This window comes from Pelecanus crispus, chromosome 2 (assembly GCF_030463565.1).
Source record: "Pelecanus crispus isolate bPelCri1 chromosome 2, bPelCri1.pri, whole genome shotgun sequence".
In the NCBI taxonomy this organism is placed as follows: domain Eukaryota; kingdom Metazoa; phylum Chordata; class Aves; order Pelecaniformes; family Pelecanidae; genus Pelecanus; species Pelecanus crispus.
In genome coordinates, this window is record NC_134644.1 from 26,640,714 (window position 1) to 26,660,003 (window position 19,290).

Here is a 19,290-nt window from a genome sequence, read left to right on the forward strand (position 1 = left end):
TATAAATATTCTTTGTATTCCTTGTGTTCTCCTTGTATAGTCTGAGGTGTGTGAAAAGCATTGGGGTTTTCACAACATACGTTGCCCCAAGAAATAAAAACATGTTCTGGTTACGAAAGCAGCGATCACGGGCTGTCACAGTTAAGTGTACTGTGGTGTTACCTAGTCCATTCACTGAACCTAGTTCATAGTTATATCATGCCTGTCTACAGAACACATACTGTTGCTCTTCTCCCTCATTCTCATTTACTAGGAATTTTGCTGCCTTTTCTCAGACAATAAATACATAACTGTATGTACAAAGCGCTAATACATGATTGTTGCCCTTTGCTGCTCTCATAGGTGTTTGCTCTGCACAGGCATGTACAATGCACAATACATGCATTTGCTTTTTGCCTGCTCCTGCACAGCAATGTGTATACTTGTATTTGTCACTAATTATTGTCATTAACAATTTTTAATATGGATTGCTTGCATTAAAACTATGTAGAAAAACACAGTTAAAAGAGTAGCTTTATTTGGTATTTTAGGGTGGGTATAATATAGACTCATGCCTAGCTTTCATAATACTACTGTCTAAATGCACAACAAGCCCTGTAATTGGAATGGATTGTTAATTTCTTGTGAAGTCTTCTGGTGAAAGAGTGCTCTCTTAAATACAAGAGAACTGCATTCCATTCCGCTAGTGCTGAAAGTTGACTGTTTTAACTCTTGTGTTTGCTGTTAGTGTATTTTGAAGAGGCATGTAAGGATTCACTCTTCTGTAACAGAGCAGTTTGTATGTTATTGTAATGCCCCCTTTGGAATAGAGCTGTTCACATACCAGTTGTGAACTGAAATACACTCCAGTATTCTTTTTTGCATGTTTCCTTACATTCAGAAATAATTATGAAAGGAGGAGAAACCAAAGAAAAGAGTGAGGGTTGAAGACCCAAGCTTACAATGGCTATAATGGGTGAATGTATAGTTTGTAATGTATCTCTCAGGTTGTATTCACAGTTCTCTTCTTTTTCCTTTCAAGATGATAGAGCAGCACCCTTGCTGTGTACAGAGTTCTGCCACTGGGGTCAGACAGCCATAGTAGCAGTCATACTGTTTCATTAGCTGAAGTATTTGATCCTTCTTCAAATTGAATTAGATGACAAATCCTATTAGTGTTTTCAGCAATAGGACTGTTGTTATTCATTTCCTATAATTCCACTGAATGGCCTGAGAGGACATAAGCTTTTAAAATTTTTTCCTCATTGTTTTCTGGAAGTAAGAAATAGGTAGACACTACTTCTATATTTTAACCTGTGCATGTTATTGTATTTTCTAATACCTACCCAGACAGATCTTGCTTTTTAATTACTTAGGAAATTTGTAGGAATAAATTTGTACCGGTAAAATCTAATAATAAAGTAGAAAAAAGGATGTGTTTAGTAAAGTGAATTCTCTCTGACCTTCTGAATGTAATCCATATTTATCGACAAGCAAAACTCAGCTTACTGTTTTTGCTGAGTGTCAGCATTTTAAAAAGCTGAATCATTAAGGTCACATGCTTACAACTGCAACCTGATTTATAGAGCATATAGAGGTTTATTTGGGACCTTGTCTAAGTTACTGGCTAACGCATGATTTTATTTCTAGTAGAGCGACTAAAGTTCAAATTTCAGTCATAAAACATATCATTGGAAGTGAACAGCATTTGTGCAAAGTAATCTGGTGAGTTAATTACATCTGGAGCTTTGGGCCAGGAGTCATTGTGACAGAGCCAGCAGGCGTTGCTGTTCTCCTGCCTCAGATGTTGTACCTTGGGTAGAGGGACTGCGGTAATGCGGGTTGGTCTGGAGAAGCCTGTGTGGTTATGGCATTCCTTGAACATTAACCCTCTTACCTGCTTTCTGAGCTCCTTGTTTCCAAACAGTGTTCCGGGAACAAGGTAGCAAATAGCTTTATACACTGAACTGCCATAAAACTGATTTTTTGTTTGTTTGTTTTCAAATTGTAACCGCTAACCTTAATTTCTCAGTGGAATCCCAGGAGTAAACTGAGATGCTAGCTCTACATGATGCAGAATATGTATCGCTTCATAAATGTCAGCTGGCAGCTCATAAACAACTTCTGTATCTGAAACTTCTGAATAAGCACTGTATAATTAAGCACTTTTCTTAAGATTTAGCGGGCCATGACCTCTGATGTGCTGAGCTGCAAGCTTCGTGGCAAGGAAACAATATGAACCTTTGTTGGGGTTTTTTTGGTTACAAGGAGAGAGTTTACATGAGGAGAAGACATTTTTACTTGGGCCAGTTATATTCTATTTATTATTTTGTGTCAACTGAAAAAAAATTGGGGGACAGAGAATTTTATTTTAGTTCTGTTGGGGTGGAAGATTGAACAGCATTATAAGGATTAGTAAAATGGGGGTTAGGCATTCAACTGCCAGGAGTGGTTAATAAGACTTGACAACATTTCTATTTCTTGTTTCTGCCACTGAAAATCTCTGGAAAGATGCTATACTAAGATGCTGCGTACTAAGGCCATTTTCAGGGGAAAAAGATACAGAGATTTTCACTTTGCAGTTAGGAAGACATTTAACGTGAACGCCTGTTCTTAAGTGCCACTTTGTAGAAATTATAATATGGGCATCTATCTGAGTTGCCAACCCTACAGTATAAAGAGCATTATTACAAGTTTTGTGTACGTTTGATGCTTTTTGGTTTTCCTTTTTTATCTTTGAGAGTAGTAAAATTTCCATGTGCCAAATTATACTTTAGGTGACAGTGCTCTTTTTCTTTCCTCATTTTTTATAGTTATATTTCAGGTAAATTATGATGTTTTGTTCTTAGATTTTTCATATAACAAAATTTATATTTTAACATTGGTTTATTTTGTATTTATCCAGAACAAATGGAAGCAAATTACAAAAGAACTGACATAAGCAAAATAGGAGTTTAAAATCCTGTCATTATTTCCTGGAGGCCAAATTGTACTGTTCTGGTCACTGGCAAGAAGAAGTAATAATATTAGTGATACTGTTAATGTAAGAGACGTATTCTGGACCTGGCTTTTAAAAAATTACATTCTGAGCAGGCATAAATGTGTTTAAGTTTTTCTCTAAAACTTTCCAGACAGCCAGAGTTCAGATGATTTTGTAACAGACTGCGCATTTCTGCAGTTATTTTGTATAATGTTTATTTTTGTATTTGACGTACAGTCATCATTGCACAATTCAGTTGTACCTCTCAAGCAAATAATTTACTAAAATATAAGGGTTATAGGACATGAATTATGGGTTAAGCCTGAGAAGGAAAACAGGAACATGACACAGATAATTTATACTCCATCAAGAAAGAATTAGATTGTGTGGTAACTAATATGTCATTGTTTTATCTTGTTTATAGCTGTGCTACTGTACTGTGGGCTTTTATTTTGTGAGATCTCTGAAGCTAAGCAGGGTCACCTGGTCAGTACTTAAGATGGGTGGCCTCCAAAGAACGTCAGGTGCTGCAGTAAGTGTGTTGGTGGCTCACTAGGGAATATGTTTTCCTTCAACTCAGTCTTTAACCAATATTTTGGCACCGCATTTGGAAATACTTATGCTGCTGGATGTCCATCTTAAATGAAGGTCCTTTCTACTCTGAGGATATTAAAGCTTCTACATCACTATTGGTATTTTGAGACACCCAGAGCCAACTCAAATTTGGGTGGTGAGAAATCAGAATGCTATTGAATAAAAGATGTGAAATTGTTCATTTTGCAGCCTTCCTTACACTGCAGGGGGGTGGAATATTAGGATGTTATGGGAAAGCCTTTATGCTATACAAACCTATTGCAAATATTCAGTGTGCTGGCAGAAAATGACTGCCAGCCACTGCTAGGGTGACTCCACTACAGTAGTTTGTGACTGAAGTTCCAAAGTGCAGTACTCGAAAGTGCTTTGAAATCCTGTGTAGATGAAAGGTGCCATGTGAATGTATATTCTATTCATCTGGTTATTCATTCTATTCATGCATATAGTGTGCTTCTGTTTTTTTCCCTTTGGAGTGTGAAAAGAATTTGTAACATTATATCCCACATGTCTAAAAGGAGATATGAAACAGTAATGATATAACTAGAAGGAAGAAAATTAGTAAATACATCTGCATTTAAAAAATCTTAGCACTTACAGGATAAAAGCAAACAAAACGACTTTTCTAAATTAAAATTGCTGTAGATTAGTTTGTTGTGTATGGATCATATATACAGCTGCATCCATAATGAAATAAATGCATAGATATTATTATCAGAATGCTTGCAGGTATAAAAGTATAGTAACTTATCAGGTCATTGATCATGTTGCAACTTGTTAACAAAACCTAAAACCAAGCCTGAAAACTAGAATCTGACTTTCTTGCTAGGTTCAAACAACATCAACAGGAGGAATTGTATTTCCAATGTTATTTGCATGCCTGGTTAAGAGGCAAGAGCAAGTATATGGAAATTCTATCCAACAAGAGTACTAACTACATTTTTAAAGGCAACTTGTGAAATTGACCCATTATAATTTCATTTCTATTTCTGTAACTAAACAAACTGTTCTGGTTCAGCAGTCACAATTCATGGAGTAACCAGGAACTTAAATTCAAAGATAATCCAGTGTTGCAACTTTATTGCTAAACAGGCATTAACTATTCTTATGTTGTTTAGTCATACTGCTGTTACCCAAAAATAAGGTATTTTTTTGAGAAAACCTTAAGCAAAAACATCGAATTGTTTAAAAAAAAAAAAAAACACCCAAACATTTAGTTTATTTTAAGTATATTTCAGAAATATATCTCATTAAAATAAACTGTCATTTTAAAAAGCTTTCCACAGTAGCTTTTATTTCTGACGTTTCAAATCTAACAGCCTAATGACAACACTTCTTCATTTCTAAAACACAGTATTAACAATAGTTATATACCATTGTGATGTACTACTGTATTGTTATTTCATACTGAAAGTGTGATTTTAAAACATCTCAGGAGTTTGTCGTCACTTGTCTTGCTTAAATACAGCCCTGAATTCTAAATAAGGCAAATTTACTGTTTTCTAGATGGATTGCTATCAGTTTAATACCACAGGCAAACTTTGTGTCTCCTGCTTTTCAGACAGAATGGATAATGCCCTTAAACTGAATCAGACCTCAAGAAGATTGAGAAGTAGGCAGGTGCCAGGAGGCCCGTCAGTAGGGACAGTTACAGTCCCCCTGCACTGTACTTGATTTGTTCAGCTACCCATCTTAATCAATTTTCAGATCACTAATAATAGTGCTGGATTTTGATGTTCTGTATTCTAGTCTGTCCTGAGAAGTTGTCTGAAGTATGTACGTATCTTTCCCTTTACTCGCTTGAGTCTGTGCTTTTGAATCACTAGCTTGAACAGTTTTGTGTTAGTGCACATTAGCATAGCTGGGCATTGGTAAAACAGGGACTGACAGTCTGGGTTTGGGTTTCTTTTTACCTGGTTGTATTGTAAAGACAATCTTGCAAGTCATTATTGCAAGTTATTCAAAGTAGTAGGGGTTACTGGTAGTAACAAAGGTTTGAAGATGAGCCTCAGAGCCCAAAAGCATACTGAAAGGATGTCTAAAATGTTCCCTGTTAGTATCTCCTTTTCTCTTTCACTTCTGCTTGGTTTTAGTTAACACATTGTGTATCTTGTTTGTGTAAGTTTTAGTATGCAATATTTCCCTGTCTTTGTGACCAGTACAAATACTTTAATTGGTTTATGACTTGTCTTTGTAATTGTAGCTCAGATGTACAGTTTTTCCTGTTTTGAAGTGCTGAGAGTCAGTGTGAAAAGGTAACTATTGTTTTTCCAGAGTCCTGTTCCTCATATCATGGTAGCAGTATGGGAGATGATGATGTTAACATGTGGTCAGGAGCAACAGATGAAGGACTACTGAGCCAACATCTTGCAGAAAGTGGAGTGGAAATAGATCCTGAAAATGAAGAACTCGTTCTGAATATTAGTTCTCGACTACAAGCGGCTGTTGAAAAGCTTCTGGAAGCTATCAGTGAAACTTCAAATCAGGTAGGGTGATCTAATAGTGAAGCATTTTGAATTTTGTGTCTAATTTTTTTTTTTCTTTATTTTTCCCATGAATGTGTTTTTATAAGCCTAAAACCTGTAGACTCATTTTGAAAGCTGAAACAATACTTCAGGTGCCAATACCCAAAAAAGTCTGCTCCAGCATGACTTTATTGATGAATTTAGATTCGTGTTAGAAATCTGCTTTGGACTGCAGTGGAAGCCTGAGTTTGGGTATGTTTATCGATCTAGGGCACTCTTTCATTGCTCATATGGGTCATCTGCATTCTACTGCAATACAGAGATAAGACAGGAGGTGTCAGGGCACATTGAGCTGGCCCTTGTGAAGAAGGAGGATTAAGAGGAACTGTGCCCAGTTCTCTTGACAAACATTTTAGTCAACTGACTGGCCAAAAAGGTGGAGCTCACCTACTGCCTCTTCCAACTATGATTTAAACATGGCCAGTTAAGCACATATCCACCTTGCTATCAGAAAAGGAGTCTGCACTCCAGCTCTCCGGTATTTATGTGAGATATGTGATTCATGAATAATCTCAAAAGAAGAGGCAGTGTATGGGTGGGTACTCCTTTCTGTTTGCTGTCAGGGTACTTTGCATGGTGGGAGGTGGTTAGCTGCTTTCTGGAGTACTTCCCCGTTAATTGAAACGGGAGCTATATACCTAGCTCAGTCAGTTCAAATCACACTGCTCTTGTGCTTTACTTTTAGATTAGTTACATCTCAACTTGAAGGTATCAAAGTAAATACTCTGTATCTCACTGTAACTTTTTAAGCTCTCTTGAAGACCTCAGTCCTTAGAGTCAGCCCTTTAATCTATTTGAGACTAGAATTCAAAGGATACAGTGTGTTTTATGCTACAGACCCATCTATTAGTCAACCTAGTAATGATATTACTTAAAAAGTAATTGCTTTCTTGTCTCTGGGTGTAAAATGTGTAAATCATAACTACTGGAAATGAAGGAGAAAAAAATCTGTGATGATGAAAGTAATATGAAAATTCAGCTGTCTAATACTTTAAAAGTTTTAAGCATTTACGTACTTGTTGCTTTTGAAAAAAACTTCAAAAATGAAGTGATACTCTTTTTAAAAAAAGAAAAAGATAAAAGACTAATTTGTGACTTACTGAAGTTAAAAGTAATTTAAATACAAATTCAGCAACCCCCCCTCTGGCTTACTAAAACAAATAGTCTGGTAGATCTTGTAAATAAGTTTCTTCATTGCGTTTATTCTGCAACAGGTCTCTTCTGTTTGAGCATGAGTTCAATTAAAAAGAGGTATTTGGCTTTTTGAGGTCTTTTTTCAGCTTCAGGCCTAGCATTACATAATAACGAAAAAGGATGCACAGATACTCCAATATATGGAGTTCTTAAAAAAAATAGTTAGGCATTTGTAGGAAATCTTGTATTTAAACAGCAGATGATACAGAGAAAGAAAAACTACTTCAAAGTTTTACAGTAATTAAGAGCCCATGCTGCGATTATAAAATATTGTAAATTATTTATTCCACTTGATGATGCTTTTTTCTGAACATTCACTGCTGATCTTTAAATGCAGTAGTTTCATACATAGCCCTAAATTATTTTACTTTTGTGACTGATATTTTTGCAGTAACTATTTACTTTTCATGATACCAATGAAAGTAGTCAGTGTATTCCAAGTGGCTTATTTTTATTTATTGTCCATTAATCAAGAAAGTTTATTTTTCCTTCATAGCTTTGTAGCTGAGACCTTGCCAATACTAGCAACAGAGTTATGTTTTGGTTCAAACACATACACACACTTTTTTTTTTTCATTAATATGGATTATACAAATATGGATTTATCCCTGATGATCATACCTGGGTTTTTGGTTGGACTGGATGATCTTAAAGGTCTTTTCCAACCTAAACAATTCTATGATTCTATGATAATCTGTTCACACATTTTCCCCCAGTATTAAGTAGAAATATTGACATCTTTGCAAGTGTTCAAGCTTGTCTGCTTTGCAATGTCTGTTGTGTACTTACTGGATTATATAGAGTTCCTGTATATACCAAGGGTTTGTAGTTGACTTGACAATTATTTTTAAATATTCAGGAACTGAATACTTTATTTTTTCTGCTCTGCAATATTTTATGATCTAAAACTAATTACAGGCAGAAAAGATTTTAACCTTTCCTCTTAATCAGTTGTGTTGTGCATACAGACATGTACCCATCTCTTAAAATTAACTTGAAAGAGTGCATGAGAGAAACCTGGCAAAATCTTCAAAGTAACTATTTGAGACCTGTCTGAACACACACTTTCAGACCTGAAGTGCGGTTTGAATATTTGCAGGCAAGGCATATAGTGGGTGTATTAGTTCAAATTCCACCTGCTGGTGTTATGTATAGGTAAATAAATCAGGCCACTCCCCTGAACTCTTTTGGTTGGGAGATACTAACAGGAAGCCTTTAAACTAGCAAAGTTTGAGGAAGTTCTTCCTGTTGAATCAACTCCAAGATGAAGGCAAATAATGATATATCTGTATTTCTCTTTTATTTGCCATAGTGGAGATGGAAAATCATTTTTAGTTTCTGTTCTGCTAGCTTGCTTGTCTGCTGCAGCATACCTGTGCAGGTAAAACAAAATTATGCTTCCTTGCCTTGGAAATTACCTGCCAGCTGCTATTGGAAGATTTCTGTTGTTTTTTCATGTGAAACTTATCTAAGAAGGATTTTTAGGAGTGACCATACGAAGTTTTCTTGCACCTCTCTCTATTTTGGATTAATCCACTCATGAATTACTCTGCGTGAGAATGTGATCTGAGGCTTTCTGCTGATTCTGAGTAGGTTTGTCACCAACAGTGCTGATATGTGTCTTCAGACTGCTAAATGTACACATTTTGTTGCAAATTCCTGTTAGAAATTTCTAAAAACAGCCTACCTAGTGCAAAATACCCATGTGGCGGTTGAGAAGACAGCAACAGTGATATTTTTTGGAATGGATTCTTACTGCACCTACTGGGCATCTAATCTGTTTAGTGGTTTGTGGACTGAAGGCCAAGAAGAAGATACATGTGAGATTGAATCTCGTGTGCCTTTACCATATCCTTTTCCTTTTACTGAACGCTTGGATGAGAATAATTCTGTAGTTGTAAATACTTCAATTTTTCACTTCAGCCACAAAAAAAATGGGCACATTTTAAAAGTTGTCTCTAAAATCTCCTTGCCTACACCTCCCTATTCAGTAAGTATAAAAGTTTTTAAAAGCAATTGTATTTTAAACCAGCTTAAGTAGAAGAGAATGCAGTGCAAAAGGGTATAAACTTGTCTCTGTCGTTGAAGTTATGTACTGGCTTTTTTTCTAGACAGTTTTTAATGGGCACTGAAAAAGCTTTAATATACAGTTCTCTCTGTTCATTTCTAAGAAAAGAAATTTAGCAGACACAGAAATATATTGAATCACAGAGATTTGAGATCCCTTTTTAAAGCACTTCAGTGTTACTTATTACATTACATTTTTCTCACTGTGAATAACTTACATTGGGGAGGGCTGCAGCCAGTTAAAATTCTTCCTTTATAGCTTTCATGCACTGACTAGTAACATTAACTAGCACGAGCTTGCTAATGGCTTCCAGTGATCCCATGAAGAAATTTTTGTTCTTGAAAAATCATGTTCATGTTTGTGCTGCTTTTTTGGTTTTGCTCTGTGATATTTTTAATAATAACTTGAGTTATTACTGAAAAGAGCTGGAGAATAACTTTTATTCTGAGTTTTAGTGGAGTATTTGATGCATTTGAGTAAGCCGTTTTTATGGTTGTCTATGTACGGTAAACCTATCATATGTTTCCCTTCTATCTGAGATGGGTCTTTCATTAAGCACTTCAAAATGTAAGAATAAAGTAAGAATACTCTATGATTTTTAAAATGTCTCAAACCAGTGCAGATGTTCAACTGCAGTATTTATACCTTTCTTTAACTCCTGTTTGAATAAATAGTTCACATTAATGATGTCCATCTAAAAAGGAATGCTGTGGAAAAGAAATCAAGTATTTAAATTCAATGTATTATAGACGAGAATGTATTGATTATTCAGACATTCTTTTCAAAGTGTAATTTTATTTATAAGTGGATAATTTTGTGTGCAATGTTCTATGAAATGTTCCTAACCCTTTTTCTGAGATTTTAAAGCAAGCTGATCATACTCATGAACTTAGCTGGAGATGGTGAGAAAGCTTTTATTTTTGAAGAAGTTGAGAAAGAATATGTTTATAGAAGCTGTAGCAAACCATAGATGCTACTATTTTACAAATATCTGCCAATATCCATAATATTAAAAAGGAAAAGGAAAAAAAAAAAAGGAAAGGAGCAGGAAATATGTGTTACTTCATTTTTTGACATTGTTCTTATTCAAAATAAGTTGTCTTATTTTGAATACAAGCCGCACAAAGAACTCATGCCTGGTTCAGCTCTGACAATTTGTATTTGTGACCTTCAAAGAGGTGGATGTAGGCTGTCAATGTTAACAGTTGAGAAATAGAGATCTTGATAATTGACTCCAGTTTGCTGTTATCTTAGATGAACATTTGTGTAATCAAAACTTCTAACATTAATGTTCCTTCTTTACTATTTTGCTTTTGTAATTCTAATTTTAATTCTTTTTGAAATTATCACTTTGGGTATGTCTAAACTGGGCAATAAGTACACGATTTTATGCATTTCAGTCCTGGTTTTCCAGTAGTTTAGGTTAGTGACATAGTGAGATTGCACTACATCTGTAGTAGTACACATTCAATATTAACCCATCAGACAAGCAGGGAAGAATAAAAATATCCTTACTAATTCTGTTAGGTGGACACCGTTGGAAGAAGCATTGCTTACTGCCTTGTTAGTTGAAAAGTGCAATATATTCAAAATTCATGTTTTCCTGGTGTTCTCATTTATCTTCATCTTAAGGAGGAAAAGAGATGAAGCACCACTTATGTCAGTTTATATCAAAACTTCTGCCAGTTTTATGCAATGTTTTTTAGCCATTCTAAGTATATGGTGGGTGGTAGGTTACTCGTATTTAGCACAAAACTCATAGGTAAATAAAAGTGAATCTAGTGTAAACTGATAAACCAGGAATCACCAGAACAAGGAAACGGATTTAGCCAGGTGGCTCACTGAGTTCACTGTACTGACAAAGCCTATTTGCTTAGACTTTTGTACTGAGTCAATCTTCCTGTTGTAGTCTGTGAATGTGTGTTCAGTGAAGATCTTATCAAACGTCCAGTGAATTTATGTGAGACTTCACATCACACTGTAAAACAACTGTTAATTAAATAGGAATGACAGAATAGTTATTTATCAGAAAACCTTTGGTTTATCTAACTTCTGTCATTTTTTCCTGTGGTAGCTTGAACATGCTAAAATTACTCAGACAGAACTCATGCGAGAGTCCTTCAAAAAGCAACAAGAGGCCACAGAATTTATCAAGTATCAGGAAGAACTACAAGAACGTCTTAATGAAGAAACCAAAGCCAGAGAGCAGTTGGCTTTGGAGCTTAGTAAAGCTGAAGGTGAGTAGCTTTTTTTGATGAGCTGTTGAATTTGCATTCACTTACCTATTAATTGGGTAAAGAAATTGCAAATTAGATCAATTTCTTTGCAAATTTTAGAATGTTATCAGCCTTCTGGATAGTGATGGACAAGATGACCTCCGGAGGTCCCTTCCAACATTGACAACTCTGTGATTCTGTTTCCCAGCTTTGTCTCACTTATTATTGTCTGACTTACTAAAAATATTAGGTTGTATATGTGTTGTTATCCTCAAAATTAATTTATTTCAGCATAACATGTCTGTGCAGACAAGCTTAAATATTAACAACTTAGAATCATAAAATCATAAATAGTTGAGGCTGGAAGGCATCTCTGGAGATCATCTATTCCAACCCCCTGCTCAAAGCAGGGTCAGGTAGAGTAGGTTGTCCAGGACTGTGTCCAGCCAGTTTTTGAATGTGCACAACCTCTCTGGGCAACCTGTTCCAGTGTTTGACCTCCATCAAAGAAGGGAAATAAAAAAAAAAAGCCAACCCACCTTTTCACCTTTTTTTTTAATGTTGAAATGCAGTTTCCCATATTTCAGTTTGTGCCTGCTGCCTCTTGACCTTGATTTAGTTCCACACAAACATGGATAAAAACATAGAACCTTCACTCTGAATTTGATGATACGATGGTGATATGTTTCAGTTTGCACTGTGAAGTGATCTTTTTAAGTGTATTTGCAATTGCATTAAGGAAGCAATTAAAAATTGTAGGGTGTTACAACAGGGGAAATCTAATAATCTTTTCTGACGTCAGGAAAATACGTTCAAATCTGACAGACACTTGATTTGTTCTTTAGAAGTAGCTTTATTGTTTTCATAAATGAATGTTTTGTTTCTACCTAGCATTTCTACCATTATCTGTTTGTAATTAGCATCTGGAAAAGATGCAAAACCCACCTACCCTATAGGTAGGATCTCTAGTATTCAGCAGAAAGATATTTTAGTTAGTTCTGAAGCTCAGCAGACTTCCCTGTTTCAAAGTGGGAGCACAGAGTAAAGTTTCATAGCCAAATGTTATTCCTGGAGAATGCTACCCTGTCAGCCTTCCTCCTCTTCTTTTTACGTAGTCAGATAATCCAACATGAGTTCACACACTACTAATAGCTGGGACACACATAACCTGAGAAGTAGTGCAGGTTTCTAAGCTTTGTGTCTAAAAGTAGTGCAAGGGACATTTGGCAGCCTGTCAGTTCACACAGCATAAACATTGTGTGTGTCATCAGCACCAGTGCTGGCTGCAGCGTTTCAATAGCTTTAGCAAAACTAGAAAGGAGGAAAACTGTTTTCAGGGGGAATAGATTCAAATCTGAAAGAGGCATTATCACTTTTTTTTCATATTAAATTAAGAGTGGAAAAATCTTGTATGGAACACATTTTAACATGCAAAAAAGATGAACTCTTCCACCAGAATATAGATGACCTGAGAATTTATATTCTTGCACAGTGTCCTGGTTTCAGCTGGGATAGAGTTAATTTTCTTCCTAGTAGTGGGCATAGTGCTGTGTTTTGCATTTAGTATGAGAAGAATGTTGATAACATGCTGATGTTTTTAGTTGTTGCTGAGTACTGCTGATGCTAGTCAAGGGCTTTTCCGCTTCCCATGCTCTGCCAGGCGCACAAGAAACTGGGAGGGGGCACAGCCAGAATAGTTGATCCAAACTGACCAAAGGGCTATTCCATACCATATGACGTCATGCTCAGTATAGAAACTGGGGGAGTTGGCCGGGGGGAGCGATCGCTGCTCGGGAACTGTCTGAGTATCGGTCGGCGGGTGGTGAGCAATTGCATTGTGCATCACTTGATTTGTATATTATTATCATTATTATCATTATTATCATTCCTATTTTACTTTATTTCAACTAGTAAACTGTTCTTATCTCAACCCAGGAGTGTTTCTCACTCTTACTCCTCGATTCTCTCCCCCATCCCATTGGGGTAGGGGGAGTGAGCGAGCGGTTGCGTGGTGCTTAGTTGCTGGCTGGGGCTAAACCACGACGCACAGATGCGAGTTACAAAACTGTTTAGTATTGATGAATTTCAGAATGTAGGCAGCTTTTATGTCTGTTGCTGCTTTCCTTGGAGGATTATGTTTTTGTCTTGATAGAATTTTTATTCACAAATCTTCAATAATAAAGTAAGAGAGACTAATACATTAGGACAAAGCAGAGAGGTTAATGTTAAGTTTTATTTAAAGGTAGGAATCTATCATAATGTCAGAGCTGTCTGCATAGGTTTAATCCTACAAGTAGCATTTAAAAAAATAATACTAGAGACTAATGTTATTTCTTAAAGTTTTTCTTATGAACTTATCTCTGTTGCTTTGCTTTCTGGGTATGTATTTTTTGGCTTAGTCAGTTTCTCCATTAAAAACTATGAGCTTGCCTTTTCATTTACAATAAATACATTTCCATTTGTGCAGGAGTCTATTACAAAGCATACATGCATAACTGTATTTGAAGATGACATCCCACAGAAAGAGATCTAATTATTATCCATTTTTTGTTTTCAGACTTCTATTATTATTTTTACAATGTTACCACCAGACGAGCAAAAAATCTAAAATTAACTAGGTTCTTCTCTTAAGCAATGCACTTCTGTTATAAAATTTGCTTGTGCAAACAAACTAATGGCAGTAAAGAAATTGCAGACTCTTACTTGATGCCAGTTGATAGATAATGGGATTGTCCATATGTGAAGGCAAAATTTACCTGTAAAGTTTTATTAAATGCTTGAACTATTCCATCAGAGCCTGGTTTGGAGTTAGAACAGATGAGTCAAGTATGTATTTTTTGCTAGCGAAGAAAGTATATTAAACAAAAATCTAGGAAGAGCTATGAAGCTGTGTTTTGCACTAAGGATTTTCTCTGATTAATGTTTTATTTGGGAAAAAAAACTTGGAAGCATAGAAAGTGGAAACAATCTTAAAAAAATTTAACTGAAATTTAATTTTAATCAGAGCAATAGCAAAGTCAGTTTATAAGACATGACAGACTGGCTGTGTTGATTTGGTTCATGAATATATTTGGTTCTGGATTATAAGAGACAGAATTTGATGTTAGTTTTAGCCCTTGATAGATATATTGCACACTTGAGCTTTTAAGTTAGGCACAGATTTATGTCATGTGTAGAGATTTAATTCCGTTCAGTCTTTTGCAGGGATTCAGCTAATTTGTCCCTCTTACTGCTTTAATGCTTTATAACTCCTGAATTAATTAAATCTTTTTTTCATCCTTTTTTTCTGTGAACTTCTGAAATTAATGCACTTCTAAATGACAGGCACATTTTTTTTTGGTGCTGATATAACAAAACAAATATGCAGTAGAACTCTTTTTATTTAATTTCTTCTGCTTATTGAACTGAGTTGTGAGCATACTCTGACAAAGCCAAACTACGTTTTCTTATCAAATTCCTTAGACAGGTATGCAGAAAAATGCCTTAGTTCATTATATATCTGATGGTACTCTGTCTTCTCTTGAGATAAAATGTGTCATTTTTGATCATTTCTTTCTTATCACAAAAACTGCTGAGACGTTTTCAAACCTCTAGTGTTTTAGTGGTGTCAGATATGACTTATTTAATGTGATAGTAAAGCTAATGCCAATTTGTTCACTGAACTCTGACAACTTTCATTATATCTCTTAAAAAAAAAAAGAAAAAAAGGCAGGACTAAATACCACAACACGTGATCTTAGCAGACTACTTCATTGTTCATACCTTTTTGGTGGGGGTGTGCACTCCATTTAACCTGTGAATGTCCTCTCAACTTGCAATCTGTTAAGTACTCATTGTGAACAGCATCTGGTACGGTGGGAATAACTACTAGAATTTGTACTGTCTCAATTTTTTTAAATGCTGTTGATGTTTCTAGGTCAGTATTTTTTGTTTCAACAGCCAGTCCCTCTGTGTGGCTGTGTTCTCTGTGAATCCAAGTCTGGAAAAAAGGATTGGTCAGCAGTGCATGATTGATATGCATGAGGACCAGACCTGTGTTTCTCAGACTGTATATGCAAAGACTGCTGTTACTTAATTTCCTCTGATATGGAACTAAGTGCTCACAGAGGTTTTACTTTGTCTACATTGGTAACAAATGGAAACATCTTTAGTTTTCCTCTATTCTCAAGCCAGGGTAAAATCCATTTTAATACTGACTCAAGACTATAGATTTATACTGATAAAGTATTTTAATATTGAAAATAGTTTAATATTGAAAAAATACTGCTTAGATTCTGTGGGTTTAGTTAGAAGAAACCAGTGAGATAGGTGTGTGTGTCCAACTGAGAAAGTTTAGACATTGTATGACTGATGCCCTATCTGTCTTTTGGAACCATCGGTGTCCAACGTGACAGAACACACCTTACCATGGAAATCTGGGGTACCTGTTTAGTACCTTCTGTCACTCAGTAAAAATGTCTTTTGTGTTCTGTGGTTAGGTGTTTCTGAAAGGACTGATGTGAATCTTCTGAAGCCAATACCATTACAGGATCTCATTTTAGTTTGTACAGCCCTCAAGGAAATTCACTGGTTTTTTCCTAAGTCTTTTGCTTTGTGCTTACTTCTGCATCATTCCAGGATGGTGCCATTTCTTACAGCCGTAATACCATTCACAAGACATATTCTCAAGGTAGTGTCCCAGCGTCTCTCTTGAAAAGATCATTAATTGTTCTGTGCTACTTTAAAAATTACACATTAATAGTAAGGAAATTAAATTGTTTCTTAGATGTCAGCTGTTACAGGGCTTTTGGGAGTGATTCAGGTGCTAAACATGGACACCTATGGCCAGTTTTGGTGCCTTATGATGTTGGAGGCATCTGTATTATACCTGACCTACAGGAGACCTATGATCTTAGGGAAACTGTGGCTTGAGGTCACACAAATGTCTTGAGGCGCCTAAAATGGCACCTGGCACCTGAATTTATTTGAAATTTCTTATTTCTCCTGTGTTTATTACACACTTATTTTTCCTTGGCTTTGGAGTTCCTGTTTGCTCCAGAGGTCTTGTGCTGAGAAAAAATTAAGAGCTGTTATTTGGTCTTGTGCTGTCCCTCCTGTAATTTGTTCGTCATGGAAGAATAGCAAGGACAGGAGTAGAAGTTGTCAGGTGCTGAGTATCTAACATGCATGTGCATTCATGTGAGAATACTGTAGTGACTTCACCATGCAAAAAATTCAAATTGTTCTTTACTGTTTATTAAATCTGCCCCAAAATTGATGTTTTACAGGCCTCATTGATGGTTATGCAGATGAAAAAGCATTTCTGGAAAAACAGCTCCAGGAAAAAATAGATGTAATTGACCATCTTGAGCAAGAACTACTGTGTACAGGTAACAAATTGCAGGAGTTAGAGGCTGAACAGCAGCAGATCCAGGAAGAAAAGGAGTTACTCTCCAGACAGAAGGACGCCATGAGAGCAGATGCTGGGCCAGTAGAGCAGCGTATGTATTCCTCACAATCTTTCTATGAAATTTTCTTATATTTTCAAATAAAAGAATAAGTAATCTTGGTGAAGGTTGTTTCCCCCCCCCCCCCCCCCGCCTTTGTAATCATTAATAAAAATGCAGTGGGGCAGAATGTGATGGTTTCATACCTGATGCCTAATGTTACATGATAACTTTTCTTGATATTTAAACAAAAAATGACTGAATTTTCAGAAGTGTTGAGCAATCACAGTTGTTCTTTAAGCCAGCAAAAGCTTGATACCTCTGAAAATCTGCTTTTATTTATATTATCGCTGGAGATGGAATGTCTTGAAGTAGGCACCTATGGATAAAAATACTGGTCTAAATACGTTCCAAACAGTTTTAGAGGGACTAGCAAGCATGCCTGCCAGAACGTGACTGAACTACACATGATGGCCATACGTATTTTAGGCACAGAAGATAGAGTTTTCTAACAAATTCCTCTTTTCGGGAAGAATGGCACAAAAGATGCACGATAAGAAAAGCCTGTCACCTACCAGTAATGAAAACTTTCAGCACTGATGGTGAAAATTCCAGCTAAATACCATGTCAATGTAATCTAACTAACTGCTTACTCAAAAAAAGCATTTACCTTCATGAAGTAAATGTGTCTTTTAATTCTTCCTTAAACTAATAACTTAAATTCATATTTTATATTTGAGAGGGGAAGAAAAGTAGAATGGTGTTTTAAGAAGTACTGATCTTTCAAGGATTGCAGTGCTTACCTTGTAAATAGCAGGATGAAATTACCTTTTTATTTAAATTCTAAAAGTTTATGGCAATTTATGATGTTGTTATTTGTAGAAATTACACATCTTGGTGTGTATTTGCAATTTCCTGCGTCCACTTCATGTAACAATGAAATTTTAAGAACAGCCTGTTGCTTCCTACTTTATAGTAAAGAAGATACTTGTTTGTGACGCCAGTTTAGTTATATGTTTTACATTTCTAAATATTTTAAAGTTATTTTCGTATATAACAACTGTCAAGATAAACAGTTCTATAAATATGTGTAGGTACTTATGTCATACATACCAGAATAACTTCCACATTCCCTAAGTTATCTCAACAACTTTGTCATTAAATGCCACATCTATCTTTGGCTTCATTTTCTCTTACATTGTTGCACCACAAGAATACTATAGCTGGCATGTGAATTACTTTGCTTCTTTTTTTGTTTTCTCTCTCTCTATTCTCCTAGGCCTAGTAGATGCTGCAGTCGATGCAGCTTCCCAAGCAGGTGTGTTTGTATGTTGCATGGCCAATCTGTAATTGGGTGGAAGACTTACACGTACTGACGTTAATCAGGATTATTGGGCTTTTGGCTTACTGACATTACTTGTAATTCTTACTGGCCTGCAGCTTTGATGTTGTATTTAATACTCAGTTTTACATTTCACTAACAACATTTCTTATAATTTCTAAACATAATAAGCAAATTCATGAATAACCATCATCTTATTCACCTATGAATTACAGCTACTTAGATGGTATTGGAGGGTTATTTTTTTTCTTTTTATTTCAATACAGTTGAGTCATTCATTATGATAACTAAACACTGTATTATTGATATATAATGGTTACCTAGAAATGAGAATTGGTTAAATATGTTGTAAGATGATGGTGCCTAAAGGATCTTTCTTCTATAGTGACAGTAAATTGTATTGTTTCTGTCTAAATATCAATCATGTTTTAAAGATTCACCAAATGTAATTGCACTTTACAGTTTGGATTTTGCCTCAAGGGATTCGTATGGTTAGTTAATATGTACTTCAGTGGGCTGTGGCTTAAGAGTCTTAAGAGAGTGGTTTGGGGCTTTACTGTATATGCTTGCCAGCCTTTTCATGAGGACACAAAATTGGGCATCCATGCAGTCACTGATTGTACAAAGCTCCAGTTACAGGTCAGTAATTTCCCTCTCTGTCTGCCTGGTAACCTCGCTAAGTCTTTCAGTATTTCCTTCAAATTATTTATATGTATCACATTAAATGATGAAGACTGGGAGTGGATTGATTTTACTGACGCTGGGGATGAGAAGAGGGTTGGGTTTTCTGTACTTCCTTGTTAACCCCCTGTGCTGACTCTAGCTGTAGTTTGAACCCCTGCATTTTCTTTTCTTTTCAATTATGTAAAGACCTTTTAAATTATATGAAACTTAAACAGGGAAGTGATCTGACACAACTGCATTAACAGTCCTCTGAAGACTAACTAAAGGATAGTAATTTTCATATGA

General features: G+C 35.8%; 1 protein-coding gene across 5 annotated transcripts in view; it reads left to right on the forward strand.

Annotated features, from left to right (window-relative positions):
• The window catches only part of AKAP9 (A-kinase anchoring protein 9), a 117,713-nt gene that overhangs the window by 65,337 nt on the left and 33,086 nt on the right, over positions 1-19,290 (forward strand). For 3 of the 5 annotated variants that reach the window (XM_075705715.1, XM_075705719.1, XM_075705717.1), the window contains 4 exons: positions 5,825-6,036; positions 11,412-11,574; positions 16,821-17,033; positions 18,259-18,297. In XM_075705715.1, coding sequence (XP_075561830.1) covers positions 5,825-6,036; positions 11,412-11,574; positions 16,821-17,033; positions 18,259-18,297 — 627 coding nt within the window. Of the gene's footprint in view, positions 1-5,824; positions 6,037-9,013; positions 9,260-11,411; positions 11,575-16,820; positions 17,034-18,258; positions 18,298-19,290 lie in introns of those variants that run through there. The other 2 variants (XM_075705718.1, XM_075705720.1) reach the window with 2 other exon arrangements.